At 45.3% G+C, this 20,416-nt stretch overlaps 1 protein-coding gene across 1 annotated transcript in view; it reads left to right on the forward strand.

Moving 5' to 3' along the window:
• The window catches only part of PIGS (phosphatidylinositol glycan anchor biosynthesis class S), a 282,891-nt gene that overhangs the window by 147,985 nt on the left and 114,490 nt on the right, over positions 1-20,416 (forward strand). The window contains exons 6-9 of the mRNA XM_069615337.1: positions 37-271; positions 4,290-4,432; positions 4,900-5,014; positions 19,702-19,847. Of these exons, the coding sequence (XP_069471438.1) occupies positions 37-271; positions 4,290-4,432; positions 4,900-5,014; positions 19,702-19,847 (639 nt within the window). The remainder of the gene's footprint in view (positions 1-36; positions 272-4,289; positions 4,433-4,899; positions 5,015-19,701; positions 19,848-20,416) is intronic.

Here is a 20,416-nt window from a genome sequence, read left to right on the forward strand (position 1 = left end):
TCAATCTATCCTTTTTCACCCTTCTGGGCCTTTTAGGGGGTTGGTGTCTACATTGGCAGTCACCGCACTGCTGTTATGGAGATTGAGCCCCTGCCATCTTTGAAGGCAGAGGCTGTTCTGGCTGTCGTGGACAAGAAAGTGGAGCAGATTGTCCAGGCCATGTCCTTCACTGACGATGTCATCACAGCTGCATTGTCTGATCGTATTCCAATTGGCCGGTTCACGAAGGAGGCTTATGCGGACAGCAGACGCGCTTTCAAATCTAGTCCAGGTAAGAAATAGTAAAAGCTATGATAGATGGTCGCTAGACAAAACCGGGGGTTTCCACAGCCAGCCTTGTATTACTCTTCGAATAGTCTTTGTTTACCTTTTCTAAACAGAACTACCTGTTGACTGTGATTAGGTCTAAAGGGCTCTGGGATGTCAAATAAACCTTCCTGCTTTGCCTACTGTTCGCTTTTGCATGCACTGATCCTCGCTGCTCCCTGACCAATTGCCCTCTGTGGCGGGATGGAGTAAGAAGGCTGACGAGATGGTATCGTTTGGTTATAGACTTTTATTCAAAATAGGGAGGAAATCTATCTCTCCCTAGTTCTAGAAGGGTTTTCCCTACATCAATGGTAGGATAACTTGGGTGCTATTCGGGATATAAGTCAAAAGAAACCATAATACTGTCCTCTGTCCGAACATACTTCTCGATTCCTACCACTAACAAACTAAGAAGAAAAGGGTTCAATTAACTTTTAGTCTCAGCCACCAGAAGAATGGTTACCTTCTCCTGGTGAAACAATCCAATCTGGTGTTGACTTAACAATAGTCTCTTGCAATAGAGTCTGATTAACCACACATGCTTAGACCAGCAGAATGAGAGGTTTGGAGACTGTTCCTTGATAATCCTTTGGACATGTCTTTAATTCCACCCAAGACTTTATCAACTCTTCTTATTGCACGAGCTTTGGCAGGACTTTTTATATCCTGACAGTTGAGATGTCCCCACTGGCTTTTAGAAGTCATTAGGGCGTTGCACGAGGGTACTACTGCCCGTATTTGATTAAATGATCATGGGCTTCTGTCAGATACAATACTTATTAATAAAGGGGGGTCAGACAAGGTGGCATGCTGGCCCCATTAATCTTTAACATCTATATAGCAGACTTATTGGCCAGGCTGTAATATCAGGATCGGAGGCATGTTATATGCAGACAATCTGCTCATTTTTTACCACCTGGTAACTTGTTTCGAAAGCAATTGTAGAGGAATTGTCCACATATGCAAATGAGTTTAAACTTTCGATTCACCTTGGGAAGACCAGATGGATGTTAATTTCCTCTAGGAAAATGTGTAAGGTGAAACTGGGATCCCCTCTAGGGACAATCGAATATGTGGGTAGTTATAAATATCTGGGCCTGGAAATGTACAGATTTAAAGGGTATGCTGAGATAATTGATACTAAGATTACCAAGGCAAGACAGATCACAGGGGTATGTAGAAAGTTTGTAAGGGAACCCTCGGATTTCCCAAGATCGGGGGTACTAATCCTATATAATCAATAGTTATGCCCAACAATATTAAATGGGCTTGAGGCTCTTGCCATGAAATACCTTAAATGGCTAATAGGATGGATGCAAGTTTCTGGAGAGTGGTTCTACAGCTACCGAAGGCAACCTCGATAGAATATATTCACTTGGAATTAGTACTCTTTTCACTCAGAGCCCAACTACTAATAAGGAGAGGCTGCTTGATATGTAACTATGAGCATCTTAGTACCTTAAAGTTATGTAAATGTTGTGACAATGGTTCATCAATATCTGAAGCCCGAGAGTTACTTAGAAGCTTGTCCTGACCGAGTCAGAGTTTTTTATCTTCGGATCAGAGTGAAGCAATAACCTTTTCCAGCTATGTGGTGCCAGGAGAGCGATCCCCAGAGAGTCTAGATTCTGTAGGATCTGCAATATTCCTTCAAATCTTGAAACACACAGACATGTACTGACGGAATGTCCTCGCTGGGCTCTTTGTATATGGTGACAATGGGCCACCTTGACCACAATTTAGATTATATTAAAAGTGAGAGTTTTTGACATTCTGTATTAATGCTACCTCAAAAACTGCATAGTTATCCCTCTATAAAAGTTTGGAAATCGGCTATGAATTTACTGGAGTAGATTGAGATCGATATGGGATAGGATTACGATGATTATGCTAGAGATTGAGAACAGACTATAATATGCATTGGGTCTGTTAAATTGTCAAATTTGTGGTGGAATGATTTGAAAATGTTTAATCGGTTATTTTTTCCTAATGTGAAGTTTTATTAATTTTAAATGGAACAAATATTTTTATATACTGATAAATGTTTTACAGGAAATTAGAAAATGATATGTGATTTATTGTGTTAACTATTGGTAGAGGCTGTCAAATTGTAAAAGTTCAGTTTCTGAACTAATATACAATTATCATTTTTAAAAAAAATATCTCGACTATTGAGCACATTATTTCTCGACAGTTCTGGGTTCTACTGGTATCTTTCACATATGCTGGGTTTCCCACTATGACAAGCAAGTTCAAGAGTGCCCCAGGAGTGAAGTTTTATGGTTTTGTGTATCACTACTGTGATGAGGGAGATCATTCCTGAGGAACGTTTGGCTCTTTGGGCTCCCTGGATCACACCCGGCTTCCGCAAAACTCCCATTAACTGTATCTTCACTAGAGAGTGCTGCCGATTCTTCCCGTGGTCTCGGGTCACTGTTACTGATGCACGCATCAGTGCGTTTTCCTGCTTGCCTCCTCTCTGGTCTGTGCAGCTCCACAGAGCTGTTGCTGTAGTGGTCTTGGCGTGCTTTATGGACCACGCGGTCCACCTTGGATAGGCCAGGCCACTGCTGGATTGTTCCTACTTCTGGAGCAAGTTAGGTTACCTAGAGCTTGCATAATAATAATAATAATAATAGTTCCTTTTGACCTCTTTCTGAGAGACCGACTGTCTCTCAATACTTTGGGTGGCCTGGGTTAGGTTCAGCAGGCCCTGCAGGACAGACGCCAGCTTCCCTTTCTTCTCTTCCTGTTCCCGAACACCTCTAGTCCTCTGTCTTTACTTTATACGGCTCGGCCAGCCCCAGCGTAGCATCAAGACTTATTATACAAGCCTTTGAGGTTATCTTCATGCTTCCTACTGGCCACTTAGTTCCAGTTCTTGAATAATCCCTTCTACTGGTGTTCTGTATGTTTCTTTGGTTCTTCTTCGTCTCGGTCCTATCTAGTTTTACAGATGCAATAGTAGAGACTTCACAATAGTTTCAGGTTGGAATAGGCAATAGGCCCCTGGCTTCTTGGAACACGGGTTTACAGAGGTCTTTTACAGGACCGGAGTGCTTATCCCCATGATGGAAGTCTCTCCTTATGAGGGCCTTTAACCACCCCTAGGAGGACTATTGTGTAGCGGCCTACCTTCCCTAGCCTCATATGGAATGGCTCCCTCTGGGTTGAATTGATGAGATCCCCTGAATAGTCGCACCTCTCTGTGCTTGTTCTGCTCAGTTCCTCTCTATGTTCCATTTCTGTGCCTTTTATGCTCACAAACTCTGATTCCAGCACTTGACATCTGATGCCTGCACTTGCCCTTGCACTTGCCACCAGCTGGCCTCACTTTTTATTCATTGTTTTATTTATTTTTACTGTTATCCTATGTACTGCACTGCCCCCTCCCGGTTTCCCCTGCACTTTCTCCCGCCACCCTCCCCTGCACTTGCGCAATTTCAATGTCACCTGGCCTAGTAAGATTGTTGTCTTCGTCTTCCCTCTGTTCCGCCTCCCTTGCTTCGTCACGCCTTGAAACACTTGTGTATAGGCGCGTTACAAATGCCATATTATATCATTCTCTCCTTTACTTAATTTCCTCCTGTGCCTGCTCAGTGTGAATCCCACCTGTCTGCTCTGCACCCAAGCTTTGCCTGATAGGGTGAGCAGAGAAGGCCCATGACGCTATCTGGTCTCCTCCTCTGCCTGCTGGAATCCCTGTCCTTTCTTCCATGTGCCTATTCTGCTCCCCTCATTTATCTACTGATTTCTTTCTCTACCTCGGCCACATTGTGTGCCCGTAACCACCCCCCATATGACTGATTCCCTACTGTTCCTGTTTTGCTCACCTTCTTGACTTATCTGTGCTGCTCACCTTTTTTGGCCTCCTTCTGTGCTTGATATTCTCACCTCTTCAATGTTGCCCTTTTACTTGCTGCGCGCACATCCTCTGGACCTGCTTTGTGCCTTCTTGACCCATCTCATTCTTTACACAGGTTACGAGATGACATTCAGCTTGCTGAACCCAGACCCCAAGTCTCATGACCTGCACTGGAACATAAGGGGTGCTGTAGATGATTACATCCAGCCTTTCCTGGACAAGTTGGCACCAGTGGCAAAAGTGTCTGTGGACTCCCAGGTGTGTTGGAATCTCTCTCGCTCATTCGCTCTCTCGCTCTCCTTCCTTCTTGCTGTTTCCCTCTCTCCTCTCTCTCTTTGCTTCTCTTTCCTTCTCTCTGCTTCTCGGCTTCTCTCGGCTTCTCCTCTCCTTCTCTCCCCCCCAGTCTCCCTCCCCCACTCTCCCTCTCCCACTCTCTCTCCCTCCCCCACTCGCTCTCCTTCCCCCGCTCTCTCTCCTTCCCCCGCTCTCTCTCCTTCCCCCGCTTTCTCTCCTTCCCCCGCTCTCATTCCCTCGCTCTCTCCTCTCTCCTTCGCTCTCTCCCCTTCTCGCTCTCTCCCCTTCTCTCCCCTTCGCTCTTTCCCTCTTTTTCCCTTTCTCTTTACCTCTCCCTCGTTCTCTTTACCTCTCCCTCTTTCCATCACCCTATGTTCCTCTGTTGCACACTGTTTAAATTTACATTTGTTCTCTTGTTCTTTCATTTCTAGATTTTGTATTATGCAGTGTTGGGGGTTACACCCCGCTTTGACAAGGCGTCGTCCAGTTTCATCCTGAAATCTCACAGTCTACCTCATGTTATTAACCCAATTGAAGCTAGGCTTGGTAAGGGACTCACAGCGATTTTGTATTTTTCACATTTACATATATATATATATATATATGTATATATATATATATTTCTGAGTCTTGTGGAATCTGCTTAGATCACATGCTGTGCATAGGCCGACTTCTAGTGGAAGCTGTGGAGTATTACAGTTTGTTTTTCGAAACTCGAAAAGGGGCGTCGAACTAGGGACACTGTACCTATGATCCCTCACGCTTGTTTTTTTTCTGCCATACTTGTCGGAAGCATACTCGCGGAGTTCCCTGACTTTTAGCCATTTATCATACAATTATCAAAAAAATCCCTGTTCTCCAACCCGACTACGAAGATCGGCGAAGTTCGATGTCGGCACTCGAGACCGAGGAAGAACAGCCGTCGGGGCTACACGACGGACTTGGGGGCCTTGGAAGGCCTCTGGTCTCGGCCCGGGCCTCGGAAGGCCTCTGGTCTCGGCCCTGTACAAGTAGGGAGAGTGGGGGGTGGATATACACCCACACTCGTTTTGCTACATATACCGCCCGCTGCCAGATATTGACATATGGAGAGTACTCCATTTAAATTCTGCCCAAAGTGTAACCGTAAGTTCCCCTGGGTAGACAAACATAATACCTGTAACCTGTGTCTTCCAAGGGACCATCCCGAGGCAAATTGTAGAGCTTGTAAGCTCTTCAAAGCCAAGACACTTAAAGGGGTAGTCCAGCAAAACATTATATTTAAAAAATAGATAGGCAACATTAAAAAAAAAAAATACTAGCACTTTTTTTTTTTAAACTTCCTATGTAAAATTTTGAGCTATTCAAGCTCAAAATTCGCAAAAGCAAGCACATGGGCGCATCCTTTTTGTGAAATGGATGCCCGCCTGTGCTGGCTTTTGCTTTTGCGGCACTAATGAAGGAAAAGCCAGCCAGCTGTAGTAAACAAAAGCTACCGCTGGGTGGCTTTTCCTTCATTGGTGCTGTACGCGGAGGACGGGGACCGGAGACCAGAGCAGGAAAGCTGCAGCTGAATCTCGGTAAGTGCTATTTATTTTTTTTAAAAAATAAGCACTAGCTGCAGTTTTTTTCTACGTTTTCCGGGCTGGAGGAGCCCGGAAAACTTAGAAATAAAGCCGTAGCTTTAAAAACGTTGTATTTATGTTTGTGGTCGCTTTTGAAGCGACCGCAAACATAAATACAACGTTATTGTGTTTGAAAACGCTGCGGTTTTTCTTTCCAAGTTTCTCAGGCTCCTCTGGCTTGGAAGAGCCTGAGAAACTTGGAAAGAAAAACCGCAGCGTTTTCAAACACAACCGCGTTGTGTTTCTGCCTGCTGTGGCTATCACTTTGGGTCTCCGGTGCTCCCCGAGGACTACCCCTTTAAGGACCGAGTGATCGGAATAAGAAGGCAAAGAGAGAGCGGTCGGCTGAATCAGTGTCTTCTGGGCGCTCCAGGTTACGGTCACCCCATGACACACAGCAACCGTCCACGATTGCTAAGAGTTCCACACTTCCTAAAGTCACGGAGGTATGGTCGTCAGAAGACGAATCCGACCTCTACCCCCAGACAGCACGTTCGACTACTCCCGTAGTTCGTTAGACGTCTGCTCCCGAGATTCCACGCCCCACTTCCAAGACTCCCGAATCTCGTGATCCCTCCTCAGCTTCTCGACGCCAGGTGTGGAAAGATTCAGGAAAGTCCAAGGGGGCAGAAAAACATTCCTCTACACACGGGAAAGGGGGAAAAAAACAACATAAGAAAGACTCTGAACACCAGGTTCAGAAGGAGAAACACTCCAAATCTTTAGGAAAGTCCAAGGCCCCTGACCCTGTCACTAGGCCAAAAATTGTCCCCCCCCACTCCCCAGGATATGGGAATAGATGAGGAACCTCCGCAGGAAAGGGTTATTCCCAGTTCCAAGGACTGGAACTCGGAAGACATTGACAGAGTAATGTGGAGAATTTCCTTTTTAATAGATTTCTATGAAAAAGACCCTTATTACTTCCAGAGCTATCACAGTACCCCTGCTACCTCTGCCCCTTCGGGATCCAAAGACCCTCAACCTCCTACTAAGAGACTCCGTACTGAGACTCCAGTTCAGGGGCTGATTTCAGACCCTTTCAGTATTGAACCTTACCAGCAGTATGGTGAGGATTCGGAAGTACAAATACTAGACGACCAGACGGTGGTCGATTACTATGGAGATGATGAGGACCAGGAGGAGGAAGACGAGGCGGAGGCCTATAGTCTAGACTCCCCTATTTCCAAGGACCCCCTGGTGAATGACTCACCTGTTGACAATCAGCCTTTGCTTAACGATTTTTTAGCCAAGGCAGCAGCCAATTTCCAAATTGACACTCAGGGGGACCAAGAAGAGAGAGATTTTGGAGAGCAAATTCTAGGGGATAAAAGATCCATTGCCCAGGCAATCCCCATTCTAAAATCTATTCAACGCAGAATCTATCCTTCTCTGGTCACCCCTAATCTGACTCGGGCAGTTAACCCACGAGTAGAAAAGTTATTCAGAGCCGCTCCCTCCGACCCAGTTTACAAAAGGGGTCAGCTAAAACCCGACTCATTAGTAGTTACTACCACCAGAAAGAGAGCGGGAACACCACTAGCATCTTTGGAAGCTCCCCCGGACAAGGAGAGCAAGAGAATATATGCTCTAGGTAGGAAGGTGGCATCCACATCACCATACCAAGCACGTATTGCCAATACCACCACTCTCCTGGCGAGCTACAACTGCCACTAATGGCAACAGGTAGCTGCCTTCATTGCCTCCGCACCAGAACCTCTAAAGAGACAGTTGGCCCACATTGCGTCGGAAGGAAGATCAGTGTCCGGATGCATTCTCAAGGCTAACTTCGATGCAGCAGACAATGCAGGGAGGCTGATAGCAGAAAGCACAGTAATCACTTGCTTGGCTAAGGCATTCAGGGTTTAAACCCGAGACCCAAGACACCCTCATTGACATGCCGGTAGAACCAAACGTCCTGTTTGGAAAAGCAGTGGAGGAAGCGCTAAAAACGGCTAAGGACGAATATGACACCTTGAAGTCCCTTGGCCAACTAACAAATAAACCCCCAAACCAGCGGGGAAATAATAATTTTCGCTGCTTTCGCAGCCAAAACTCCCAGAGAGGCTCTAATTACCATCAGAACCAAGGAACCTCGTGGGGCGGCAACCAACAGACTACACAAGGTTTCTCCAGAGGTCAAAAGAGGGGCCGCGGTAGGGGGGGGGCAGTCCAGGTAGAGGCGCTACGCCTCTCAATAAACGGCAGTGACGTTCCGCTCCGGGTCCCTTCCCATGCATCCCCAGTAGGGGGGCGCATTTCCATCTTCACCTACGCATGGGAAGGGATCACCTCGGACAGATGGTTGTGTTCCACAGTGTCCGCGGGATACTGTTTAGAGCTACTGGAACACCCTACGAAACCGGCCTCCAAGACCGAAGATCCACTCCCTGGAGCACCAAAGAATCCTCCTCGAGGAGATTGTCATTCTTCTTGCAAAGGACGCAATAAAACTCGTCCCGGGCAACCAGGTAAACAAGGGTATTTATTCAACCTACTTCCCTGTGCCAAAAAAGATCTAACGATGCGGCCAGTATTAGACTTGCTGTTACGCTCACCTGATTCCCACGGGGGCGTCGATCTGGACTGGCCAGCTGTTGCTTCCACCAGAGTAATACGTAGAGCCGAGATGACAGACTGGACAGACCCACTTAGCTTCGTTTGTTGGATTCGTACGAATATCTTTCTGCAATGGAGAAAGGGAATTAACCTCCCGTAATCTGAGCGTTAACCCGCCTTCCCACTCCCCTTGTCTGCCCACAGAACACTCCTGAAGTTCCCTCTAAATCTCACCTGAAGATTTGGAAAAATGTGCTCTCCATCCTGCGTCGAGACGCAGGGGCGCGTAGACGACCAGTTACTTCACTGGCGTGGAGGAATTGGTGAGTTCCAGTATTAAGTCCAATTGTTCGTAAGAGTTCAAAAGTCTGATCTTCACTCTGCCAGATTCCTTGCAGGTTGTGGATTTAAACCACCAGAAGAGTTCCAAGTGGCAATTGGTAAGATCCTGGTAAGTCTATTGTGGTTCTCCCCTTTGGGGCCAGGGTACAGCGATGATGCAGAATTAACTGCGCCGACCCGAAATGAGGCAAGTACCCCCCTGTGGTAAATCAGGTAAGTTTTTGGGGGTAGGCTGTATTGTCCTTGTTTTTTCCCCTTAGGGGCCGGGGTGTGGCGGTGATGCGGAATTGACTGCGCCGACCCGAGATGAGGTGAGTACCCCCCTATGGTAATCGGGTAAGTCTTTGGGGGTGATTTGTATTGTCCTTGTTTTCCCCTTGGGGGCCGGGGTGCAGCAGTGATGCGGAATTGACTACGCCGACCCGAGATGAGGTGAGTACCCCCCTGTGGTAAATCAGGTAAGTCTTTGGGGGTGGTTTGTATTGCCCTTGCTCACCTATCTGTTCTCGTCTCCCCCAGGTGTTGAAGAATGGCCTGGAGATGCTGGATTCGCGATGGAGTAAAGGAATGCAGCCCCGGTTGGTGAGTTCAGCGCGGCTCTGCGAGGTGCGTGGCAATACACCTGAGAAGGCTTCTCTCTTCCAGATCGACGATGTGCTGGATCAAGGATTCAGGTAAGGGTTTTGTTCTGACCTCTTCTCCTTCTCCTTTTCTTGTTCCAGGTGTTCCAGGGCTGAAGCGGGTGTGGCTGAAGACTGGAGCTGCTGAAGACACAGTGAGTGTTAACGCTGCAGCAAGCAGAATAACACGAAGCACGTGTGGCTGTCCGGGTATGGCTTAAATAGCCTTGGAAGAAGTCCCAGGTAAGTATTCTTCCACAGCCCCACCCGAGAGGAAAGGAGTCCCTGAGGTAAAGTAGTCCCTTTAAGCCTCATTTGGCTTGTGGCTTCGTGCAGCATGTTCTGCATCAGGTAGGTATGCAGCATGGTCTGCAACAGGTAAGATTTCTGTAATGAGCCTGGCGCCCATGGCGCCAGGACTGACTTTATTCTTATGAGCCTGGCGTCATAGGCGCCAGGACTGTAGCCAAAGAGCCCCTAACTGGGGTTTTTGGGGCATGCTTCAAGTGGCATGATGCCTGCTTCCGGGGTTGCTGGGCCTGGTCTGGCTTTCCGGGGGCAGGCATCGTGACACTTGCGCCCTGCAAACAAATATGTCGAGCCACAAAGATTCCACATGACTAGACTCCAGAAAGTAATCCCCCTACTAAAAAGAGGAGATTACATAGCAACATTGGATATGAAAGATGCTTATTTTCATATTTCCATGTTCCCAACGCACAGAAGATTCTTGCGTTTCAAGGTAGACAGCCAGCACTACCAGTTCAAGGTGCTGCCCTTTGGTATAGCCTCGGCTCCAAGGGTATTCACCAAGATACTGGCGGTGGTGGCGGCGCACCTATGCAGGGAGGCAATCCCATTGTACCTTTACCTGGACGACTGGCACATCGCGGGGGAAACCCCCTTAATTTGCAGATCCATCATTCAAAGAACTATCGACCTCTTCCAATTGGGCTTCTCAATCAATGAGAAAAAATCAAGCCTGGTGCCAAACACCTCCAAACAGTTCCTAGGAGCTGTCCTAGACACAAAAGAGGGGTTAGCCTTTCCATCAGAGGAAAGAATTTCGAATCTGTTACTGCAAATTCCTCAGTATCAATCTGGTCGCCAGATAAGGGTGCGCAAAGCGATGTGTTTGCTAAGCATGATGGCATCATGCATTTACCTGGTTCCCCACGCATGCCTGCGCATTCGACCCATGCAGGAATGGTTGGCGAAACAGTGGTCTCAGGCAAGTGGTCAGTGGGACGATCTAGTGGTCGTTTCACCAACACTAGTACAGTACAGAGTCTTTGCTGGTGGACAAGAGAGAATCTTTCAAAGGGGCAACCCTTTTACGACCCCAGACGCGTCCCTGTCAGGGTGGGGAGCACACCTCCTCCACCACACAGCTCAGGGTCTCTGATCTCAGACAGTGGCTCAGAATCGCATCAACCTGCTAGAACTACTGGCAGTCTTCAGAGCGCTTCGGGCGTTCAAACCCCACCTATCCAACCTGTCAGTACAGATCCTAACAGACAGCACGACGGCTGTGTTTTACATAAGCAAACAAGGGGGCTCTCATTCGCCAAATCTGTCCAGGCTTGCCCAGAGAATTTGGATATGGGCACTCAGACGGAATATTTACCTGTCGTCTCAACATGTTCCAGGGAATCTCAATTCACTAGTGGACGCTTTGAGCAGAGATGCCTTCCCAGAAGAACACAAATGGCGTCTAACGGCATCTTCTATGACTTCTTCGTGAAGATCTCTTCTCTCAGTGGGGTTTCCCCACTATAGACCTATTCGCCACAAGCAAAAACAGACAATGCCCTCAATTCGCATCCAGGTTCCCCAAGCCAGGCTCCAAGGGGAACGCTCTATGGATGAATTTTTCAGGGATGTTTGCCTACGCTTTTCCACCAACCCCTCTAATGAGGAAGGTGATCAGCAGATACACAGGGAATCGATGACGCTCATCCTAGTTGCTCCTATATGGGCGAGACAACCATGGTTCCCACACCGACGCAGACTGGTGGTGTGCGACCCCATCAGACTCCCGTGCTGGTACAACCTACTCTCCCAGCACGAAGGACAAACAATGCATCCTCAACCGAACTTGTTGAACTTGGCAGCATGGCTCCTGAAGTCATAGAGTTCGGCCATCTCAATTTACCCCAGAGATGTATGGAGATCTTAAAAGAATCAAGAAAACCTAACACTAGGCACTGTTATTTTGATAAATGGAAAACATTCGTTATTTGGTGCCAGAATAAACAAATCAACCCAATTGATTGCACTCCTTCTAATATTGTCACCTAAATGCTCCACCTTCTGGACGCAGGGTTGGTATTTAATTCATTCAAGATACACCTGGCGGAGCTGTCAGCCTACACCACCTCCCATAACAAGGTATCATGGTGAAAAGTGCCAGTTGTTAAAGCCTTTATGGAAGGGGTGAAGAGACTCCACCCTCCAATTTCGAACCCACCACCAGGGTGGGACCTTAATGTGGTGCTTGCTAAACACATAGGCCCCTCATTTGAACCCATGCATAAAGCTAGTCTCAAACACCTAACTTATAAAACTGCCTTCTTAGTAGCCATTACATCCATAAGAAGGGTCAGTGAAATTCAAGCTCCATCAGTGCAGGATCCTTTCTTTACTGTCCATAAGGATAAACTGGTTCTACAAACTCACCCTAGGTTCTCGCCTAAGTTTATTTCTAAATTCCATGTTAACCAGTCCATTGAGCTACCGGCTTTTTTCCAAGAACCTAAGAGCTCTGCTGAGGGGAAACTCCACACACTAGATGTGAGAAGAGCGGTCCTCTACTACGTCGACGAGACCAGACCGCTAAGAAAGACAGATCAACTGTTCGTCTCCGTAGCTAAAGGCAGAGAAAGAGATTGCGTCTCTTAAGGTGCAATCTCTAAATGGATAGTCAAATGTATCCAGCTATGTTACTCCCTTTCAGAAAAGACACTGCCTTTTACTTCAATAGCCCACTCTACAAGAGGTACTGGGGCCACTCTGGCTTTCATTACAAATGTAGCCCTTAATATCATTTGCAAAGCAGCTACATGGAGCTCCATTCACACTTTTACTCAGCACTACTGCCTTGACACTCATTCCAAGACAGATACTCAAGTGGGACAAGCGGTTCTAAGACATTTGTTCGCTCATGACCCTTCTCACATCCCACCTCCTTCTTCTAACACTGCTCGCTAATCTATGCACAGCATGTGATCTAAGCAGATTCCACAAGCCTCAGAAGGGATAAATTACTCACCGTAATCGTATTTCTGATGCTTGTATCTGCTTAGATTCACATGCGACCGCCCTTCCTCCCCTCTGAGAGAAGGCGCATGGATGCTTGTAGTCTTATCTATCTTATCTGCTTGGATACTCTGTACTCGCGCTACTCCTCATGCTACCTCATGTCAGAAAAAATACAATCTGAGGGTCCTACACGCGTGAGGGATCATGGGTACAGTGGACGTCAAACTAGGGACTAGGGATAGTATTACTGGCACGCCGTAGTTCGACGCCCCTTTTTGAGTTTCGAAAAACAAACTGTAATACTCTGCAGCTTCCACTAGATGACGGCCTATGCACAGCATGTGAATCTAAGCAGATACAAGCATCAGAAATACGATTACAGTGAGTAATGTATCCCATATATATTCAATGAAAAAGCTTTGTTAAAAGGACCTTATGGTTACAAGTAAAATCGAAAAACTCCTGAAATTCGCCAGTTATGGTAAGCTAAGCAACCATAACTCGTGCCACCACTGTGCACTGCTAAGACTAACACCCAGGACATCAAAGATGACATCACAAATATCATTGATGACATCACATGTCTAGCCCGTTCTTTTTTGTTCACTGCCATATCTAGGCAACTAGGCCAGGTGGTTTTATTTACTGACAGTCAGAAACTTAACTTTCAAAAGGTATTATTTATAGATATTGCTATTCTCACATGTTCTTACACTACTTTCCTTAGAATTTAATCGCATTTTATGATGTACATATATATGGGAAGAAGCAGGCCTGAAACACAGCAATCATTTTTGTGTGTGAATACAATCATGTAGATTATACACAGTTGCTAATGATACTGCCTCTTGTTTGCTTACTTTACTCTCCATATATAAGACCCATATTTGTATGCATTATAGTCTATTTATGTATTGTGTGTATTAGTAGAAGTAAGTGATGCATTATTAGCTACTTTCACAGTACGGAAAAGTCTGATACAGAAGCATTCACCGTTTTATTATATACCTTTGGAAAATTACAAATATTGCACCTCTTTGGTGTATGCTGCAGCAATACCTACATTTCTGTATGAGTAGGGTCCTGTACTAGAAAGAACACTTCAATGGAATGTTCTTTAGAACACTGCGTTGCCTAATGAAGTATGTAGTTTATTACACATCGCCTGATAATTCCTGATACTTTTTTGCCAACATTACATTCACAACCCCTTGTATGAAAAGTAAATGCACATGTGATATCAGTGATGTCATCAATGACATTTGTGATGTCATCTTCGATGTCCTGGGTGTTAGTCTTAGCAGTGCACAGTGGTGGCGTGAGATATGGTTGCTTAGCTTACCATAACTGGCGAATTTCAGGGGTTTTTGATTTTACTTGTAAGCATAACGTCCTTTTAACGTTTTCTTTTCTGAATTTCATAGGTTTTTATTAGTGCAACTTAACCATAACGTCCCTTTAACAGCGTTTTTACCAGTGCATGCTATTTTCCTACAATTTACCAAATATAACAATATTTGTGACCAATTTACAAAGGTTCCCTCTGCCATTTCCCAACTTCTAGAATCATTTTGACACTTCTATACACTTTTTGCAACTATTTCAACTAGTTTTGCATCCGTAGATGTCTACGAACATCTGACTTCATTGCGGACCTTCCGGACAGTGCCACATGACCATGCGCTGGCACGCGGCATAATGTCTTGTCCGAGAGCCTGTCCGCACTTCACGATAAGATCCGTGCTTTGCGGACTGCATTTTCTACTGATCTAGGAACTTCCCTTGCACAGCTCAAACATCTATTCCTACTCATTATCCATGAACAATCTAGTACACAGTACATACTTTTAGCAAAACTGCTATTTATCTTAAAATGGCATCAGCTATTGGCATCCCTCCTCCCCAAGAGTCACCACCACTGCTGTAATCAGGGAGCATAAGAAACACTGCGCCCTACCTTAGAAATAACACACCCGCAACGTTTTCCCCTGTCCACCTGCCCCGCCATATTAGTGTTTGGTGCCTCTTCCCTCATTTCCCTCTCCACCTTTTTGTTCCTAGCTCTACTGCCAAAAAAAAAATACATCCAAAAACAACAAAATAAATGTTCCTTTAGGAACCACAGTTCACTGTTAAAAAAAACTTAGACTCCATCTACTTTACATTTCTCAGTAAAGTACATAGACTCAATAAGAATTTCCAACATTTCCATTTGCATTTTGTGTTATGCTAATGGGAATATTGTGGCATTCATCCCCCGTTCCAGGGACTGGAACGGTGGATACCGGCCCAGCAGCCCAAGTTATCAGCCCAAGCAAAGCAAGAGTGGCTAACCAGGTCTCCGGACTATTATCCCCCCATTCCAGCCCCTGTAATGAGGGATGAAGGCCATTAGCACCCTAGGTTCCCAAAGCGGGAACCCGGGGTGCCAAAAAAGGAATTTCCTTCCTACACCGGGGCCTCATGCTTTTCCGGGATGGCCACCATGGTAAGGGAAGGTAGGGTTCCATACAGGGCCCCTTTTCGCTTTCTATGGCAGCCTGCAGAAGGCAAAGAGAAAACCCTATAACCATATTACTACGATCACATTTTTCTTCCCTTTCAAACCTATCCCAATTTCGAACAACTTTACCACAAAGCCGGTCCCAGGTGGACATGGCCACTTTAACCCCATGTGTTGTCCCTGGTGGTCATGGCCAGTAGCCAGATTGTCCAGATCATGACCTTATTCCATGAGCCAGACAATTTGACCACTGCCCATGGCTACAGGCTATACCTCAGTCACCAAAAAGGTATATCACTATTTATTGCACCTACATTATGACACTTGATCAACAATAAAACACAGGCACATTTGCAAAACCATGCTTTCAGATCCTTGCCAATGCTCCTTCCACAAGTTTGCTGGAAATCCACACATTTTATTTTTTCAAGTGTCAAATGTATGCACATACAATAGTCATATAACCTAGACCACACTTGACAAAATCCATATAAACTTTATGAAAACATTTATATCTAGATCTAAAATCTTTTTGCAAACTTTTTTGTAGATTTGTCAAATTGTACCACATTTATAAGACTTTACAATATTTTGGGACCCCCCCCCCCCCTCTAATTTTGTCCCCTCCTCATAAAATCCCACCAAACATTGCAAAAAATGTATATCTAGATCTATAATGTTTTTGCACACCTTTGTGTAGATTTGTTAAATGGCACCCCATTTATAAGCCTTTAGAATAATTTGGGACCCCCTCTGATTTTTGCCCCTCTTGACAGAATCCCACCAAACTTTGCAGACTCATTCGGTATCAGGTCAAGAATATAAGTGCATGCAGTTTAATTAAGTCGTGCCAAAGTTATAAGCCATCCAAGAACTGATTTTCACCAACCCTGTAATGCAGAGGTGTCCGCGAACCTCACAGGACTGTTCGCGGACATTGAAACTGTTCGTGGACTTACGCGGCAAAACCCGCCCGGTTTTTTGCCTCTTGCAGCCATATCCCATTCCATCTTCATCACCTCTCACGTCCCTAGAGATTATTTGATAAGTTTGACAAGTGCAATGTTGTGTTTTTTTATATATTTTACCGCGGTGTCCACGGACAGCGGCCGCAGTCTGCGAATCCATGATGGCGGGCGCATCGAGAAAATGTGACGCACCTCATGCTTCACTCCAACCAATCAGCGAGCACGCCGCATGTCCGCGGACATGACGCAAGCCGATTAGCCAATCGGTGTCCTGTCCGCAGAGCGAACAGGGAAGTGTATCCGCGGAGCGGACATAGATATCACACATTTTTTTTGGACCTACTTTTTGGTCGTTTAAAAAAAAACTACTGGATGGATTTTCACCAAATTTACAAAAGCACTCTTTCGGGACCAAGCCGCTGCTCCTACCGCAAATTTTGTGAAAATCCGTTCAGCGGTTTGGGCTGTAGGCGCGACAGAATTCTTTTCTCCATTCAGTCTATGGGAAAAAATACATTTTGGGACCCTCCCCTATAACTTTGCCCCCCCTGAACCAAACCTCACCAAACTTTTCAGAGTTGGCCATATACTTTTTTTTGCAAAGTTTGGTGAGGATTCATCCAGGGAGAGCGAAGGTATAAGCCGCTCAAAAAGTGCTCTTCCTATGGGTTTAGCAACTTAACCATAACTACATGGCCGCTACCGCAGGCCATTTAAAAAAAAAAAAAAAAAAAATATATATATATATATATATATATATATATATATATATATATATATATATATATATATTATGCTCAAGCCACCCCTGCTCAGTCATTGAAGCATCACAAACCAAAATGCTCTAAATAGCTTACCTCAAACTGTGCAAAGGAACATAGTTTTGGATGTTAACAAAACACATACTGTTCATTATATTTGTCTACCAGAAGATAAGTTGACTTAATGGGGTGAAGGTCAAGTGGATATGAAGTCTCCGGGTCCTTGGATGATGTTTTTTGATATCCCAGTGATCTAGTGCATTGAAGAAAATTACTTGAAGTGCGTAAGTGGTGATGAGGTGAAGTTGGTTTTGTGATTGGAGGGGACATAGATTGGTGTAAAAACAGGCAGACATGCAACTTAAGGCAGTGCAAGGCCATGTACTGTTGTAGAAACAAGTGTGTGGTTTTACACATGGTCCATTGGTCTACTGTGAACCAGTCAGCTTGCTGTAGGATCTCCTTCCATATGGACGCTTCAGGGCATTCTGCTTAGAGTAATAGGTGTCACAAAAGCAATAAGGGTCCTGCTCTAGTCGTTGATGAGACCCCTGTGCAAATCTTCCACCTCCAGACTGCACATTTTACTCTTTGCACATCTACTAAGGTCAGGTGTCCTACATTATCATTACTTATGGAATTCCAGGCTGCTTGGAAATGCAGGCGGTGCCTAGCGTTCCCCTTGACATCAGACCTGCTTTTGCTTTATTTTCTCACTGCCTCGCCTGCCATTTTTTTTAACATCTGTATGCATCTTGTTGTTCCAGAAGCTTCTTGCTAAAGACCTTGAGGTATGCCCATATGTTATATATGATTGTTTGAGAGATTTTATTGCCCAACGGCCACCCTGCTTTCTTCATGAATCTCTGAGCAGCGCAGACCTATAGCAAATTCAGGCACACTGAATACCTATCGAGTCCCTAGCAATTACACCATCCCGACTCCTCCAAGCACCCATCCACATGCCTGACCGCATGGGTTGCTTCCCTACCAGGGCATGGCCAGCCCTGCTAAGCTTTTCTTGGCCAAATGCACACACGCATCCTAATCATACCCATGACCTCCAACACGCTGGACTTCGTTCCTCCGAGGGTGTTCCCCCTAACAGCGCATGGAAACTATAATAATGGTAAAATGGCGCTAAATAAATGGCAAGTAAAATACAATACCATACAATCACTTATAGACATTATATAACTAAAGCAAAGCCCTGTAGCGGTCAGGTGATGTGGACTGAACAGGACTATATAATACAAAAGATGCTCCTGACATGACATACTCATACATAATGAATAAAATGCAGTTCAACTCTAAGCCTATTCAATGCAGCAGTAAAACACCTCAAATAGTACTTTTAATATGTTAATCTAAAGTTGACCAAAGTTGCAACAACCTGTCTACCATTAAACTTTATTCAAATTACATTTACACTGGCCGATGAATGTGGTCACGCATTTTCACAATACATGCATCTATCCATAACCTATGATCTTTCAAATTCAGATTGACAACATTCCTTCATTGACCACTAATACATAACCGACTAAGTCGCAGAAAGTGCTAGTGATTAAAGTGCAGAGGTGCTTGTGCAAAATGTATAAAGTGAATACACAGACAATAACATGACAAATACAGCTGCAATGCATGGATGAATTATTAACACTAATAAGTCACATTACAAAGATCCATACTTCAAGGATATGAATTTACAGCACAATATTCAGAGTGGGGTCTATATTCGCGACCAGCTCCCGATTAGTTCCCATCACTAACCTAGACTGTCTACGCCCCCATTTAATACAAATGCACTTCAATAGTACTCCTAGCTGCTCTGTTTTTCAATAAATAGCAACAGAGCTGCTTCCCGGGGCGTTCAGCTGATAAACTGTTCGTAACTGCCTTCTTTGTGACAGGACTTTGTAAATAAACCCTTATTAAAATCTCCAGACTTGTAACCACCAGTGCTCTCACTTCCTACCAATGGTCGTTCATATGTAGTATGTTCCTCCAATCAAGCTCAACTCTACCAGTTCTTAATGGGGAAGGCATGCACCTCTCCCCAATGAGCCATATTTAGCAAAGCAACAATTTACACGTTAATCTCAAACTAAGAGCCTTCTAATTCATTATGAAGAAACTCTCCATGTTCGGAGGTCAGCACAGTCTCGCAGCATAACACATTCCCTGTCACCCTGTGCTTTGAGTGGGGGGTTCCAGTTTAACAGTGTTAATGTCCAGGTTTTTATATGCTGTTTAATATTTGTTGAGTCTGATTCTGAGCGGTACTAGATTTGGCTGATCAGGCAACATAAGGCCTAGGAAGACGGTGATTTGCCCAAGTTCACAAAATTGGGTTATGGGGAGGAATGTAGATCGGAACAGCGGTCTCAGTGTTTTTTATTTAAAAGCTGGACTACTGTAGAGCAGATTCTGCAATGCCAGTGACTGGGAAATATACAGGGTGGATGTACCATTAAGTTGCAAGCACTCCAGGTTTGTTTCCCGATTGTGGTCCACTTTTGAACTGACCCCTATGCAGGTACACATTGATTGCGTGGTTGGTTTCTGTTTTTATGTCTGAGTAATGTTCTGGGCTGAACTCTTTTTTTTCACCACAGGATCCAGTGCAGCTTCCCTCTATCCAGTACTGAACTTCCTGCTTTACGTCCCTGAATATTCCCATTCACCGCTCTACATCCAGGACCATGATGGAAGCCCAGTCGTCACCAACGCCTTCCACAGTCCCCGCTGGGGCGGGATTATGGTACAGAATTCTCCCATATTATCATTTCTATGCTGGAGCAAGCTACAATGGCAGAGAGTTGTGTGCTGGCAAGTTTATGGTGGGGGCGTGGTCTACAGAGTAAGGCTGAAGGGAGCAAGTAAAATCATGCACAGTTTTGGGCAGGCAGGGACAATTCTTGAGGGTGGGGATACGGATTTCGTGGGTCATTCTGTGGAATGCAAAGAGAATCCAATGACCGTTGTTGTCACAGGGAGGTACAACACTGTTTTCAGTGTGTTGCAGAAGAATTGCATGTTGCAGCCAAAATGGCCCTCTCTAAATTAATGTCCTAGAGTACATCAGAAACTATGATGGAGGATAGTCTTATAATGTTTCTGGGGCCTACCTGTGGGGAATCATATTAACTCCCCAACATCTCTACTAGCTTTCTGTCAAGTATGGATCATTTGTGTCTCCCCTGGAGCAGTCTGAATAAAGAGCCATTGCATCTTCAAAACCAGGCCTGTAACTACTGTGGGTATGGCAGGATCTATTTATCTGCACTGCCTTCAATGGGGCCATCGGGGTGGAACACATATAAATCTTGT

The sequence above is a fragment of the Ambystoma mexicanum genome, chromosome 9 (genome assembly GCF_040938575.1).
Source record: "Ambystoma mexicanum isolate Mex_15411 chromosome 9, UKY_AmexF1_1, whole genome shotgun sequence".
NCBI lineage: Eukaryota > Metazoa > Chordata > Amphibia > Caudata > Ambystomatidae > Ambystoma > Ambystoma mexicanum.